General features: G+C 38.9%; 1 protein-coding gene across 16 annotated transcripts in view; it reads right to left on the minus strand.

Moving 5' to 3' along the window:
- The window catches only part of RYR2 (ryanodine receptor 2), a 646,139-nt gene that overhangs the window by 259,651 nt on the left and 369,551 nt on the right, over positions 1-16,937 (minus strand). For all 16 annotated transcript variants that reach the window (XM_067535799.1, XM_067535792.1, XM_067535786.1 and 13 more), the window contains 3 exons: positions 10,730-10,877; positions 3,033-3,241; positions 740-914 (listed from right to left, as the gene is read on the minus strand). In XM_067535799.1, the coding sequence (XP_067391900.1) occupies positions 740-914; positions 3,033-3,241; positions 10,730-10,877 (532 nt within the window). The remainder of the gene's footprint in view (positions 1-739; positions 915-3,032; positions 3,242-10,729; positions 10,878-16,937) is intronic.

A 16,937-nucleotide genomic window follows, 5' to 3' on the forward strand; every position in this document is an offset into this window, starting at 1 on the left:
GGTGTTATTGGAAGGTGAATATTTGAATTTTGGGTTGCATGATTCATCCCGTCTCCCTGTTTCTTCTATGAGACCAAATGAAAATGTTTACACATTAAAGGAGAAATAACTTTCCTTCCTCAGCAGCTCAGACAATCCTTATTGTCCTTTAAAATATTTTAAAAAACAAATGTGTTGGTTGTGAAAGGTGCCATACTGGCCACAGAGCAGGCAGTGGCAGTATAAGCTTCCTGCATTTTGAGGGATGAGGTGAGTTGATTTTATTTACAGTTTGTTATTTCTGCAACTTCAGCCTTCTCCTGCTGATGTCGTGGAGATTACAAGGGAATTCAAAGGAACCACAGAATCCTGGACTGTAGTCTGTGACAAACTAAGTACTCCAGTCATGGCTACAAGGTCTGAAGAAGTGCCTCAGTACTGTAGCAAAATTATGAGCCAAGCTGTTCTAATTGCAATTGCTAGTACTCAATTTCAGCATCATACACTAATTACTATTGTACTTCCACTGGTGTTCATCTTTCTGCCCTATGCAATTCTCAGTTAAATGAGAGAAAGCAAAGTTACTGTAAAGCAAAGCCAAGGTTTTTCTGCCTAATAAACTATGCTATGCACATGTGACAATGTTGCATTCTCATCTGCTCATACACCCACACAGAGCACGTTAAAAGGATGTCAACTCACAATAGGCACAATCTAGTAACAAAGGTAATTTAACAGTACAAAGCATACAAGCACTTACCATCACCAACCTCGAAGTCCTTGAATGCAAGCTCCGAACCAGAGTCATCAAGCAGGATTTCACCGTTCAGGGTGAACATCATGGTGTGCTCGTTCATGTCAACCATACATCCTATGACATCCCCTGCCAGCCAAGAGCGACCAAAATGCTCATTACCCTGATGCCACCGTTGGGCCTGAAAGGGATTTCAGAGAAGGATAAAAACAGTGAGAGTATTTCTCTCCCCCTCAGCGATCAGACTAATAATCATCCCCTTCAATTAACACAGCACTAGAATTTATACTTTCACAGGATCTCATTCTGAAATAATGCTCACGAGTATCACAATTACGCGTTGAAAGTGGAAATCCTAAAATTAATTTTGTTGAAGCACTCCTAACATCAGTATTGTAAAATGAGGCCCAGTGAATAGATGGGGTAAATTGGTATTTCAGCCTATTAGTAACACGAGTAAGAACATATTTTATTGTTATTGGGAAAATCTACAAAAGGTCTGTAATGAAAATAATATGGTCTTAATTGCAAAGTTAAATAGCTGCTCTATAGTTTTGGGTTTTTTAATTATTCTCATGCACAATTGCTTGGCCTCTAAACTTTATGCTTCCAAACAAACGTCAAAAACATGTTATTCTGAATGCATTTATTTAGGTTTATGAAACATGCCTGCCATGCTCTCTAGAGGCCTCAACACACATGGAGCTGAGCAATTCTTGGGGCTGATGAGCACCCTCAGTTCCTACTGGTTTCTACAGAAGTTGAGGGCATTCATTACCTCAAAGAGTTGCTCAGCACCTTGCATGACTGACCTGTAGAGGGATAAATATTGCAGCTTTGAATGGGTGCCCGTTGCTGTGGAGTTTGCATAAGAGCAGAATCTAAATAAATACATACAAATTCTTACAAAATTTACAAAACAAACCAGTATCAATGACAAACTCTTCCTAACACACGCAGTCTATCAGGACTAAGTTTCTATCCTCTTACTCCCACCTCAAAAGTCTGGGAGAACACATGAGCCTTGCAGCACGCCCCAAAGGTCAACAATCTCAAGCTCTTTATGGGCCAAGGAGAGAAGTGAATTCCAGAACTGAAGAACCTTCTCCTAAAATCCCTCCTGTAAACAGCCTCCCAAATAAACTGGAAAGTGTTAGTTCCAGCACATCAGCTGATCTCAATTGCTGTGGTACGGCAAGAGGATTGAGCCATTCTTAAAAGGCAGTCACGGCTAAAATCATTAAGAAATATAGCAGGTCAAAACGACATCTTAAACATCATCTGGAAATCAGACGGGAACCAGAATAGATCACACAGCAAGGGTAAAATGTGCTTCCTGCAAGAAATACAACTAAAAAAGGGGGGTAATATCCATTACATTAACATTAGCGAAACAAAAAGTATTACTAAAATCCCATTACTGGCTTACAGGTAGACTGAAGGAGTTTTTACCTGAGATTGCATTAGCTTGAAAAACTTGATGACATGATTTACACATAAAACAGAGCAGGCATCTGTATTCTCTATGCTGCTTTAGATGTTAGTGATCTTAAACTGTTGCAAGGAAAGCACCAAGGCCTAAACTCAGAATTTAGTATGAAAACAGATTCTCAGCTTTTTATTATCATCGTTTTCAAATATATTCTGTGCCCATGCTCTGCTAATGATAGAACACTGTGAATGGCTATTTAATTTGATCAGCCATTTAAAAAATTCAGATTTTTCAATTCAATGTTAAGGCATTTCAGTTTGCATCATGCAATGCTGTCAAGTAAAAAGTGCAGTAGCAATAATAAAATAAGGCTGAGGCAGGCTTGGCTTGACAACCTGTATTTCTTAGAATTGAATTTGTGAAAAATAATGTTAACATCTGCCAATTCTCATAATAATAATAATAAGATAACTGAATGTCAACTCCAGACACAAAATATATTTAATTTGCATTTTTTGTCACCACTGGCCTAGATAGTAAGATACACATGAGCACCACTAGGCTAGATAGCAACTATCACCAGGGCAGAGGTTTCACAAGCCTTCACACTAACATGATGTTTTACTGCCACATTTCAATGAGTCATTTTATTCTCGTGAAGGATCAAAAACCAGTGGCATAAAAAAAAATGTACTGCTTCCCGATACATTTCCATACAATTAGATTTCAATCTCTCATTGTTTCTTTCATACTGAAGTTGCAGCTGAAATAACAATATACGGAATAGGAAGAAAAATTAACAGATCTTTGTTAGTAACTTACTATCACTACTTGCGATCAAGCCCATCAAAACAGACCTATACAAACCTTGAAGCCATCAAAGACAAAAGCTTGCTCATCTGAGCCAAGTTCCTGATCTGGCTGGCAGCCTGGTCTGGTCCAGCCAACTCTCATGTCTCCTGCAGTGACCGCCTCAAACTCAAAGTACCATTTTCCAGCCTTCACTGCATAAGTTTTCTCTGTGCGGAATATCCGGAATCTTTCCATTATCCCACCGCACACATAGGACCTTGTAGCTGTGAATTTAAAAAAAAAAAAGACCCTTATATTTATCTGATGACAAAGTGAAAGCAATGAAAATAAAAGGAGATTCTTACTGTGCCTGTACATTACCCATGCCTCTCAACCTTACGGAAAAATATTAGGATGTAGATCATGGCATTTAGCAATGATTTAACATACACCATGATGCTGTATGGTCAAGAACTGAAGCCCCAAAAGCTCAGTTAATACAGTGAGCTAGTAATAGTAGCTGGTAATGCTACCGATGTCTGGTAATGTACAAGAAAATACCATAAATATACAGATTTACTGAAATGAGCCCTACCCAGTTATACGTGCATAGGTAAGGACACAATTTGAACCATGTAATTTAAGCATCCTTTTTTGCAGTGGGATGAGAGGGCAGGAGGAAAGGAAGCATTTATCTGCATGAGTCTATAGCAAACGTGTGCACCAGATGACCACATTTCTACATTAGGAAAATTATATCAACTTCCGACAAGGAGAAAGGACAGTGGGTGTGAAAAAACAGATGCCCTTTAAAACACAGTGTAGGACAAATAAGGGGCATTTCTTATTATAACAAAACTGATTGATTTGAGGCTAAGTGGGTGAGGTCATATCTTTTATTGGACCCATTTCTGCTGGCGAGAGGGACAAACTTTCAAGATTACACAGAGCTCAAGGCTGTAAACTGTTCAAGGATAAAAGAAAAATCATAATGTTTTTATGATGCTTGAAATAAGACCCAAAGAGATATTTAGAAAATATTGCTGGACACTGAAGTAACATATGAAGTTTCAACTGCATAGACTATGCTTATTCACTTCCTGTCCTAAACTGTTGTATATATAGTGTCCTATTAAATAGCTGTCCTGATTACAACAACAGGTAAAGAACAACACACAAGTTTACAACACACAAGTTCCCACTCTTTAATAATTAATTATAAGTATCACATTTTCTGCCTTGAACCTACTTTTCCTCAAAGATTAATATGGCTACATATGATTCTTTCAAGAGGGGCTCAGCATGAAACACTGTTTAAAAAATCCCCAGCAGAAAGACACATTAATCTTACACTTACCACCAATATTATTACACAAACAGTATCATCTTGATTACAAGAGATGTAAACTCCACTGAAAAATTACTGGATGGGAAATGCCTGGGTTTAAAATTAATCCAATTCAGTAAATAAAATGTATTTGGATTTTAAAAGGAAACAATATAAATGTGCATGTGTCGCTTTGGAATGCATGAATTCCTGGCTCTTTTTCCGTTAAAAATAACGAGGAGGTTTCACACTTCATCTCTAACCTCTGACCCTTCATCTACTCTCCTGAGCCCATATCATTCCTGGCCCCCCTGCTTTCATTTATTTTTCTTCCCTCCTTCTTAACCTCCAACTCTTCTCTGGCTCCATCTCCTCAGGATACAAGTATATTATAGTTTCCTCCACAGACACAAACAGAGTCAAGGGCTGGCTTTCATTCTGCACCTGCTCCCTTCTTCCCCTCAGCTCTAACCCTATTGAGCATGCATCTACAACCATTGCCTAGAGTGCTTCATCCTCTCCAAACTAGCTTCTGTCCACCACACTCTAATGAAACTGCTCTCACAAAGTTTTCTAATGCCCTGTTCCTAGAAAATTTCTCAAGGTTTCTACTCCACCCTAACCTTTCTTCATCACTATGATGCTTTTTATACTGTCATTCATACCCCCCTTCTGGACATCTTATCCTGTCTTCTTCCTATCTCTCTGGCTGATCCTTTTGGTGGGTTCTCCTACTCCCTACCTCTTTCCATGGGAGTACCCAGAGGGCTGTGATGTTGGCTGCCTCCTTTTCTAACTTTACATTCTTTCTCTGAGCTATTTCACCCTCTTACACAGCTTTAACCACCACCTCTAAGCTGATTACTTGCAAACTCTCACTATTCCTAACTCATCTCCCCTACACCCTTCCAGTCCTGCATTTTAGCTATTTCTGACATTTCCTTCCAAATGTCCCACTGTCAGTTTAAATTTTATAGTCACACCTGTGCAAAGTGGGTGTAAATGGCAATGATCACATTCTACAAAGATATAAAGGACTTCAAGGCACAAGGAAGAGAAGGAGAATCAAGCCCCTTACTGTCTTCCCAGTTCCCATATTTTCTGTCATTATAGACAATGACATCATCTTACCAGTCAGTCAGGCCCAGAACCTGGGACTTATCCTTTGGCACCTCCATTTCCCTTCTCCAGCACATCCAGATTTATGTCTAAATCTTGCTGCTTCTTTCTCCACAAGATTTCAATGATTCATTCTTTACTTTCACATACAGCTAAAACTCTTATTCAGGGACTCTCTCCCCCATCTTGACTACCGTAAACTCCTCTTTGGTCTTCCGGTTAGCTCCATTGCTTCCCTTCAGTCTGTACAAGACATAGCTGCTAAGACCACCCTTCTTGCCTGCTGCTTTGACCACATCAACAACCCATTCTCCATCTCATCCTTCAAATAACCCCACTACATCATGTTCCAGCTTCTTGTTCTTGCCTTGAAGATTCTATATAACTCTCTCCTCTGTACTTATCTGTTCTCCTCTCTTTTCCTGACTTCCATCCCCCCTCCTCTGCCCTGCCAGTGATGACAGCCTCAACAAAACTGCCCCTGAGCTTTCTTCTGCACAGCTATTTATAAACTTTTTTCTATCCTTGATGCTTTATGTGACCATTGCCTTCGCAGCATTCAAATGCCTCCTGGAGACCCCCAGCGTCATGCGTCTACAAGAAATTAGCTGACTACTAATAGCAAGATTGAACAGCAATTGGGAATAGTGTATTTATCTAATTTAAAAAAAAACAAATCTCACCCAACAACTTGTATGTTTCACCCATTGCTCTTGCACTTTGTCTGATTCACTGTATGTTTACATTCTAAATGGTCCTATATCTTCCTATTATGTTTGTATAGCACCTAGAAATTTAGGATGCTACTGGAAGCAATAAACAACAATTAATAAGGATACAGTTGAATTTGTCAACCAAGGCTAGACAAATCCATGAACCAAGAACCAGAAAACCACTAGAGGTCTCTAAATCCTTTTACAATACTGAATTGAATTTCAATGATGAGGGACTTCCCACAATGTTACAAAAGAAAACATTCTTTGTCAGACAAGAAAACCTGAGAAAACAGTGATTCTGCAAAACAATCACTTTATGTTTCTAAAGACAATAACTGTAACCTAGCAGTTTAACTCGATCTGTTCACGGTACTGTCATATTCTAAAAATCAATAAAAAAATGTCTGCCACAAGCTTTTCAAATACCTTGAATATATTACTTAGAAAAATGCAAGTTTAGTCTTCATTTGCATTTATTTCATACTATTATTCACATTATATTACATCTAGACACTAAATGAAGCATTTAATACAACAGCACTAAATCTAAATAATTTGCGGCTAGAAACATCCAATTTAGTACAAACATAATAAAATAACTAAAAAACAGGGGCCACTTCTTGGACACCTTATGCATGAATGTTAGGGCTAAAAGCATCTCAGAATTATGGTATTTAGTTGTGCAAGCTGTATGTGAGTATGTGTGTAACAATTGCAAAGTAGGCCCCGAGAAGGGGAATCCATACCCCAACATACATCACAGAAGAGTCCTCGATGGAAATGTAAATCTCCACACTACATTGCAGAGGAGGAAATATCAGGTATTTAAGACCATGGATATATACAAGCATGGGTCCATGGGTCCTCAGGCACAATGTACTTTAAATAAATCAAATAGAAGGATATTGATGGGGTGGATTGAATATAAAATAACCATATTTCTCCTCATTTGGCATATTCCTAAAATAACTTAGTGAATATGGAATGTATTTTGCAAAATGTTCTCCATCCCAGCAGGCTCATATATGTTAATTGCAAAAGCAACTTTTATACACATTCATATTCTTCCTGACATTAACTCTAGGCCTCACCCTCTTGCAAATTTTATTTCCTACTAAGAGTAGAAAAATTGTGTGTGTGTTCCTGTGGGTAATGACAATTCTTTGTTCTTAGGGGCCTCGTATGTACTTTAGCCTCACCCATTTTCCCATCACTACACTCTGTTAAACTCCACTGCAATGTCAGTCAGTCAAGGAGAACCCTCAAAGCAGTTTCTCTCTGAATTCTCAGAGGAGAAAATGAGAAATAAACAGGCAATTTCTCTTGGGCATTGCCACTTCTGCTCTCAAGATTTCTGGCATACACCTATTTGAATCAGCACCCAGAATAGGGTTCTGAATGTTTAAAGTTATATTAATTGGGTTTAAATAATGCTTTCTTCTCATCATTCTTTGCTCCATGAATGGTGTAAACACAGAAGACTCTTTTTAATAATACCAAAGAGCAGTTAATAACTGAAACTTGTGAGTTTCATTCTACAATTCTGCCATAGACACACAGGCCATACATCTTGAAAAATTATTAGCTTTGGGCCCTGGTGCAATCTACTGCAAAGCTGAGAGTATCGCTATTAAAAAATATGCAAACCTAAATATTTAAGTGTAGTGAGAGGCATGCTGTTGAATTTGGCATGTATTATTTTATGAGCATTGCTAGTGTGGACAGTGCTGTACAAGTACATATAGCAACCCAGTCCTTGCCCCAAAGAGTTTGCAGTCTAAAATGGACTAACAGCACATTTCAGACACCAGACATTTAGGGGCAATCTCAAAGTGGTGCAGGTATATTCTCTTAATGATTTCATTATATACTTAAATTTTGATGGAGTTAGTGACATCTTCTTAACTATCATCTACGTACACAGAAGAGAACACCATGCACCCCCGTGCATACTCAAAAAACCAATTACTTTATTTCCAAAATCGTGTATCCTAGAGCAAGTTTTATCATACATAATTATGAAGGCTTCCCTCAGAAATAGTTTTTCTGTGTATATCCAGTTTATAATTTCTGAATTTTCCCCATAACTTTTTCCCCTGCAGCCAGACTCTATTTTATTTCTTTATACAGCTGATTTCCTTTAAGAAGCAATGATAAAATAATGTCTCTCCTGAGTGGCAGGTGATCTACAGTACGTATCAAAGGCTAAATACAGAAATGATGCAGGAAGTGTCCTCAAATTCTAGATGCTTTGTGATTAGAATACTCATGAGCAACACTGCACAGTCTGTTCATTCTCTGCAAATTCAAACTGACTGGGAAAGTAACAATCTTTCAAATGAGGGCACTCACAAATTCATCAGAAGTCCTTTCTAATGGCTCCCTACTATTAGAGCAATCATCTAAAATCTATCATAAAATGGTGTCACTTGAGTCATAATTTTCAAGACTTTGTCACCTATTTTCTTGTCTTTGAGATTAGTCCTTGCATTGGTCATTGACCAGTATGAAACCCTGGACAACAGCTAGCTTGTTACTTGTTTGAAAAAAGTTGAAAGAACATAGAGGTTCTCTCTTTCTTTAACACATGTGCATAACACCCAATATTAAAGCCTTAAGAAAAGTTATGCCATACATTAGGAAAGTAAACAAATTTTCAAGTTTTAAAGAAAAGTATTTCAGAGCCAATGATTTCACACAAACTAAGTTAAACTGATGTGTAAGAACAAAACAGTTGTCTAAGGCATCAATCCTAAAACAGCATGGGCCATTGAACCCACATGCAGTCTCACTGACATTCAGGTCCACACTAAAGGATCCTTTGCAGTACTAGGAATTACATTATTAAATTTCCTACATACAGTGTGTGTAGATTGGTTCTGAATCTGACTACAACCAAGCAAATTAATCAAATTCTGAGGTTCTGACTCAGTTTACAATGAGGTGTTTTTTATTCTTCTTCAAGGATTCTGCTTGGTGACGGCTTGATGTGGAGGTTGAGACAATGCTTGATTCAGACACCAGTCCTTGGGGAACACTGCCTTAAGGCTAAAGGACTCAGAAGATTGATTAGCATAACCCAATGGCACAGGAAGACTTAGCGAAGTCCCTACACACGGAGGTGTTTTTAGGCATAGAGCTTTTCTGGGTACCCATTCCCACCTCAGAAAAATGAAACCCTGCCAGATCAGAGCTGGAAGATGATAACCTCATGCCACCTCTAAAAGGTGAAGCTTAAGGCAATTTTCCTTGGCAATATGTGCTGCTGGTAAGTGACTGAAATGTGGAGCATTTCCCCAAGTCAGAGTAGACCTTTTGTTTGTTCATCAATGAGAGATCGGCACAGCTTGAAGCCAATAGATTTGGCCACCCTTGTTATCCCTGCAATGGCTCAGGAAACAAGTTCAATAGGGCTAAAAAAACAAACAAACCACCCTGATACCAACTATTAACTATAAGAACAAAAAACCGTATACACAGAGAAAACTAATTTTCTTCAAAGGAAAAGCGACCAACCCTGTCCATATCCAACACTACTCTCTTCTTCCTGTTCTCCACCTAGGAGAGTCAGAAAGAACTGAGTGACAGAGATGTAGTGCTCCTTAAACATCCACAACTGGACGGAGGCATAGGCAGGATGAGCATAGCCCAAGCAGATACCGTTACGCCAGAGGTTCAGGATTGTGCATCCATGGCACACACAACCTGAAGTGGGGATCTTTCTTGAGTAATGTTATGGCTGCGATGTATTTGTGCAACTGCTGTAAATATCAAAATTATTTAAAATTGCTGTTCTATGTTTCTGATTTTCCAGGGTTAAGCACAAGCAATTATTGAACAATACTTGTATATTTTATTACTCTAGTTACACATAAATTGTGCAGTGACATGCTGTTTATGTAGGTGAGACTCAAATTAAAAATCAATAGGAGTAGAGAAAGCCAAACTCAAAAAACAGCTCAACATGTGGATTTTATACACCAAAGAACAGTGAAAACCTAAAACAGTGATCTCTCTCATAGGTCTCTGACATAATTTACTGTGCACATATATAATTCTATATAACTGAATAATACATAAGACATTGTATATATTTAATACAGATACTTGCGCCTTCTGTTTCAGATTAATTGATAACTGTGAAAACAACAGCTGTGCATTGTATTCTGATATATAGCTAATTAAACCAAAATGTGTTTGGGGGGGTTGTTTTTGTTTTGCTTCTAACACATGTACAGCAGATGGATTAGAAATATATATTTTGGACTGGTTCATAATCAGTGTCAAAAGTGTATATGCCATGAACAATAGTGAATTCAGTGGAATTACATTCTTGAAACAAAAATGAAGCTAAAACCATTTTAAATGTTAAAATACCTAATTTGAAGCAAGATGGGAAATGAAGAGACAGACTAAAAAGAGACTATAAAGAGCAGCAACAAAGATGGATGATGGAGAGAAATACAAAGAAAGGTAATTTCTAGAAGCAATGTTATGTCCTGGATATGATTATTGGACTAAAATTTAACAAATAGATATGCCTTTATCATCACCAGTATCTAGTGAAAATTACATTGATTCTTGAGAGGGAAAAAAACTGAATTAAATACCGTGATCTTGATCAGGAGCCTCAAGGTTGTAACCATAGCCAAGAAGGGTTCGCACGGCCTCCCGGAGGCTATCTTTGTTTGACTTCTTGGTACGATCATCCAGAAGGGCATAAGGGACAAGGCGGGGGTTTCGTCGATTTTTCACATCCTGCATAAGGATAAGTTATTAAAAATCATTAAAAAACAATTTCAGAGAGACCAAGTTAAGAAAACATTTTTCTTAAAAATAAAATAGCAAGGACAGATAAAATGTACTGTAGCATCAGCTGACTTTCACAAAGCAACATGAAGACTTGCATAGCACCATATGTACAACAAGCATCTTGCAGAGGAAACTGTGAAGTTCTTGAAATTGACATGAATGCTGAATTCCAGAAAACCAATTTATTCACAATAATTGACAGTTAATGACAAGGCTTAAGTTTTCTTTCATTTTCCGCCATATAACGTAATGGAAATATGTTCAGGCAACACCAACTATGAAAATCAAGGAGAGAAGTGACTTGTTTACAATCTAAGATTTTGTACTCTCTTTGAAATGGGGATCATGTTTTTCTTTTGTTTGTACAGCAACTAGCACAATGGGGTCTTAGTCCATGACTGGAACTCCTAGGAGCCAACATAATATAAAAACTTCATAAATAAGTGCTGATAAGTGCTTCATAAACAAGTGCTGATCTTGAATTACCCGAAGTCAGTGGGTGGTTTGCAATTGATTTGAATGGGAGCAGGATCAGTACCAAGATTCTTATTCTTCATAGAGGAACAAAAGTGCCACAACACCAAAAATCTAAAGTGGCTCCTTCTAACGCAAAATACTCAAGGCATGTATTTTTCCAAAATAAAGTATTGGATTTTTCAATTCTACTAAGAATCTGAGTGTAAATGCCTTTCCCTCAGTGTGGTGCTCTACTGTAGAATTTTGTTAGTGTAACATAAGACAAACAAATTCAGCTCTCTGCTCCCAATGGAGTGAAGTTATTAAGTGAGTTTTAAAGTTTGTTTTTAACATAAAATTGATTTTTTTCCCCTTTGTCAATGTCATTTCAATTGCAAATGTTGTTTATATGGTCTATTAATATACATTATGACAACACTATTGAGGATTATTTTCCTTTCTAGGTTTTCACTTCTGCACTTCAGAGAGTCTATTAGTAGTGACAGTAGCCGTGAAAGAAATCTCTCCACATCCTTGTGGAGAGGCTAGAAAAATACCTGCAAATGTACGCAGGAAAAAGAGTATAGAGAATTAGTAGGACATGAATTAAGTGTTTGTGCATATATAGTGGAAATGCAGGTTCTAAAGGCTCATATCAGGCAAACAATGCTCCATACCAATGACAGCTACTAGGAAATAGGCGGAAGGGATGGCCTAAAGAAATGCACACAAACAAGAACAATGTAGGCCATCAAAGAGGTTGTTAAAACTCCCATTAGAAAGGATTAGGCCCAACAACCCTTCACAGTAGAAATAGACAGTAACGTGTATATGTGCATACACGCATGCTATAGGCATGTGGCAGGCACACAGAATGGATAAATGATCCAGTGAGGGCTGCAACATGTATAAAGTAAAAGGGTATGACAAATGCCACATAAAGAGATACTGAAAGAACAGTTGACATAAGTAGGGAGCTAATTCAAGATTTAAAGATTCCAAGGCCAGAATCATAGAATATGTAGGACTGGAAGGGACCTCGAGAGGTCATTTAGTCCAGTCTCCTGCATTAATGGAAGGACTAACTATTAGACCATCCTGAGAGGTGTTTGTCTAACCTGTTCTTAAAAATCTCCGATGATGGAGATTCCACAACCTCCATAGGCAATTTATTCCAGTGCTTAACTATTCTGACAGGAAGTTTTTTCCTGATGTGCAACCTAAACCGCCCTCGCTGCAATTTAAGCCCATTGCTTCTTGTCCTATCCTCAGAGGTTGAGGAGAACAATTTTTCTCCCTCCTCCTTGTAACAACTTTTTATGTACTTGAAAGCTGTTATCATGTCCCCCCCTCAGTCCTCTCATCTTCAGATTAACCCAATTTTTACAATCTTCCCCCCTTGGTCATGTTTTCTAGACCTTTAATAATTTTTGTTGCTCTTCTCTGGACTTTCTCCAATTTGTCCACATCTTTCCTGAAATGTGGCACCTAGAACCAGACACAATACTCCTAGTCAGTGTGAGTAGAATGGAAGACTTACTTCTCATGACTTGCTTACAACACTCCTGCTAATACATCCCAGAATGATGTTTGATTTTTTGTTTTTCGTTTTTTTTTGGTAACAGTGTTACACTGTTGACTCATATTTAGCTTGTGATCCACTATGATCCCCAGATCCCTTACCAGAGTACTCTTTCCTAGGGAGTCACTTCCCATTTTGCATGTGTGCAACTGATTGTTCTTTCCTAAGTGGAGTACTTTGAATTTGTCCTTATTACATTTCCCCCTATTTACTTCAGACCATATCTCCAGTTTGTTCAGATCATTTCAAATTTTAATCCTATCTTCCAAGCACTCGCAACTCTCCCAGCTTGGTATCTGCAAACTTTGTAAGTGTACTTCCTATGACATTATCTAAATCACTGATGAAGATATTGAACAGAACTGGACCCAGAACTGATCCCTATGGAACTCCACTCAATAAGCCTTTCCAACTTGACAGTAAACCCTTGACAATACCTCATCCCTGCTGAAGAACACATTAAGGAAAGCCAATGATTTTGACTAACTGCAAGTATAAGCAATATGATAGATGCAATAGCATTCTGGTTATTAAACCTCCCTCTTACTCATCCACTCATAATTGTAAATTGCGCAATGGGACTTGCAGGAGACAATGGCAAAAATGGGATATGATTGAATTTGGGTATATCATAAATAGGATCCTGCTCCCAGATATCTTGAGTAATGTCTCTACTAGTAGTCCTTTAGCAGGCAATATTAGTCCTGTAGAAGATAAATAATGGGATAAATGGTCCCGCTCAGAAAATGAATTTCTCCACATGATCCAAAGACAAAGTTCTGAAGAAGTTGTGTAAGCTAGTTACAAATGCATCCCAGGGATTCACACATAATAGTACCTTGAACCTGTATTCCATTACTGTGACATGATACGCAAGAACTTCTCCCATATGTCCTGCCAGTGGCACAAATGGTGTCTGGGCAGTTACTATGTTAAATCACAATTTGCATGATTGTCTGCAACGCTATCACAACCATGGCACATTAGGCCTGTGCGCAGTACACCATATGAAAACGGAGTAGTTTATTTGCACTATACAAATAAGCTTTCTGGTTTAGCATAATACATGTGCCCTACACTCCCATTTAAAAATATTTAATTCACAGTGTCAGTTTGCCCACAACCTATGGTGTCATCGTAACTACCATGTTGCCTCGGGTCTGAAATTTGTTTAGTCACATAATTTCTACATATGGGATCTCTACACAAATGGTATTGCTACTGCCACCCTTGTCATGTTTCAAATACCACTTTAGACTTTCAAGACATGGCATACACGTCATCTGTCTTTATATGAAACTATGTGGACAATTCATTACATTTCTGATGGTGACCATTTTTTCTACTCTTACTAACATGAATTTACTGTTTGATATAGTAATCTTATGACTGAATTTGGCCTTTAGAGAATGTCTTATTACTGATGTAACCAAACAGCAAAAAGGAGTGCAAATACATTTGTATTTTTAAAAAATATATAAGTATCAGCTGCATCAATGACTGGCTCTGTTCCTCTTGTGGGGTCACAGCACCAGCATTCTGTGTATCTCTGTATCAGTCTAGCTAATTATATATACCTCATCCCTCCACTACCAAAATATCTGAACACTACGTGGGGGAGGAGGACTTGATACTCGTATTCAAAGGAATTAATTAGCTTTTTGTCTTTTCAATACCTGTGCCATAAATATGTTGCATTGTTATTTAGAGGTCTTGAGGGTTGGTATTTATCATGGCAGTTTTTATTTAACCATAAACTAAATTAAAACATGTTTTGTTTTGTTTTTTCATGGAAAATGGTATCTCTCAGTCAAGTCTTGCTAATTCTGTTGAAAAGTGTCTCAGCTGTATTCACCTCAGAAAACAAATCCTATTCCTAAAGTCCACCGTAGTGGCTAAATTCTGCCTTTGGAGGTACATCTGCAGCTACCATTGCACTTAGTGGGAGTTGCATGTGTGTACAGGATGCAGAATTGGCCCCCATAGGTTTCTAACTAAAGGAAGTTACAAATACAGCAGTATAAATAATGGCAGCATAAATAATGCAAAATGTGAAAGTCACGCAATGCTAGTAATTTTTACAAAAAGAGACCCTTCTCTGTATACCTTAACAACATAGCAATATCAGTTTTCTCAGTTTAAAAGAAAAATAAGTGACAAACTTTGAGTTGGAGGTTTTTTCCTTCCCCATGTCTATGTTTCATTCATCCATGTATTCCAATCAATTCTCCTTGTCGTCTCAACAGGAGGGAAGTTTGGTCAGACCAGCAGAGGGTTGGCCAACTCCAGGTGGAACAGTGGTTTAGCATACTTTATATATGTGACTGAAAATTGTTTGACCCTGTATCCATAGGAACCCACAGCTGACACCTGTTGTCCACCATGGTTATTTTTGACTTGAGCAGGCAGCGACATGGTAACCTACATATCATAGCAGCTTTAAAAAAAACGTCCTGTCCACATAAGTAGCAAGAATTTATTATATGAAAACTGCTTTTTAATAACTATTTTCTAGCACTCATTTTTGCAGAGTAGTGTCTTCAGTATCTGAGGGCTTTCTGCAACAAATCATAACAGCTTGAAGAATGAGAAAGATGCCTTGCTGTAAAGTTATTAGATGAAGTAAAGTAATTCTATTGTCTTTGTGGACACACTTAAAAAAAAAAAAAAAAAAAGCTGCATGTACAACGTACTGTGTATAACTGAAGCCAGTCTCTCTAAGCATGACATCAATATGGCCTAAATCCTGCTTGTCATAAGCATGCCTTCCCTGTAAAGGCCCCGCCTCCCCGCACTGGGGTCAAGCATGGGGCTGCAGGTGTTCCCTGCCTCAGTTTCCCCTCACCTGGTTTTCTCTCTCTCCGGGATTTCCATGGCTCCAGCCCTCCAGCAGGGTCACCCTCAGAGTTCAATCCCCTTCTTGGGTAACAAAAGTTCAAATCAAAGCCGCAAAGAAACAAAAGAGTCTTCTGCCTTGCTTGGACTCTTCAGCCTGACCTCTGGGGTCAGTTCCCAGTGCCTTCTAGGTTACCTTTGAGTGTTTATGGCTCTGTGATAGAGCCCTGACTCCCAGGCTCCTTCTCTGAAGTCTCCTCACAGCCTCAGCCCCTCCTCCCACTCCTCTGGGCTACCTTTCCATCTCTCCCACTCTGAGATAGAGCACTGATGCCCAGACCAGGTCTCTGGAGTGCTTCCAAACCCTTCTTCTGGGTCTTCCACAGGAGCCCAAACTACTCTCTATGGTTCCTCCTTCAACTTGAGTTTTCTCAGCCCTTTCATGAGGTTCAGGCTGTCATCTGACCTCAAGTAATCCAGCCCCCATAGGCTGGTAGGCAGCTAATTATGGCACAGATAAGGCTGAGTGAACAGGGCTGGCGAGGCCCTAGGCCTCTTGCTTTTTAAAGAGACAAACCATCTGCTTACACTCCCTCTGCCCTATTGGACGGCCCACAGTGCCAGAAAGGAAGCAGAACTAGTGTAGTTCTGCTCCACAATAGTAGCAAGCTACAAAAAGCCAATGCAGGAGCTAACAACAACTCCAAGCATGTGACAGAGCTGTACTTCATAAGCATCCATTTGTGCTAGTGGAGAAAGAGGTCTTAGAGCAGCGGTTCCCAAACGTTTTCCCTGAATGACCGCATATTCAGTTGTGTTGTTTCCCCACTACACAAGACAGCATGGAAATTGCAGTTTAAAAATGGTATCCTCCCTGCAGTGTGACCTCACATGCACTGTACATGTAAGGTCATGCCGCAAGGACGACGCCAATTTGCTTTACAAAACGGCATCCTCTGGACTGCATAATCTCACACGCATATGGTGCATGCGAGGTCATGCTGCATGGAGAGCACCGTTTTGTAAAGCAAAATAGCATCCTCCGTGTGCATGTGAGGTCACGCTGTGTGGAGGAGGCCATTTTGTGAAATGGCGTCCTCTGCACGGTCGGGATTGCCATGACCCTATCTGCT

This window comes from Emydura macquarii, unplaced genomic scaffold, assembly GCF_026122565.2.
Source record: "Emydura macquarii macquarii isolate MOO-44397 ecotype Brisbane River unplaced genomic scaffold, CSIRO-AGI_Emac_v2 contig_3517, whole genome shotgun sequence".
Classification (NCBI taxonomy): domain Eukaryota; kingdom Metazoa; phylum Chordata; order Testudines; family Chelidae; genus Emydura; species Emydura macquarii.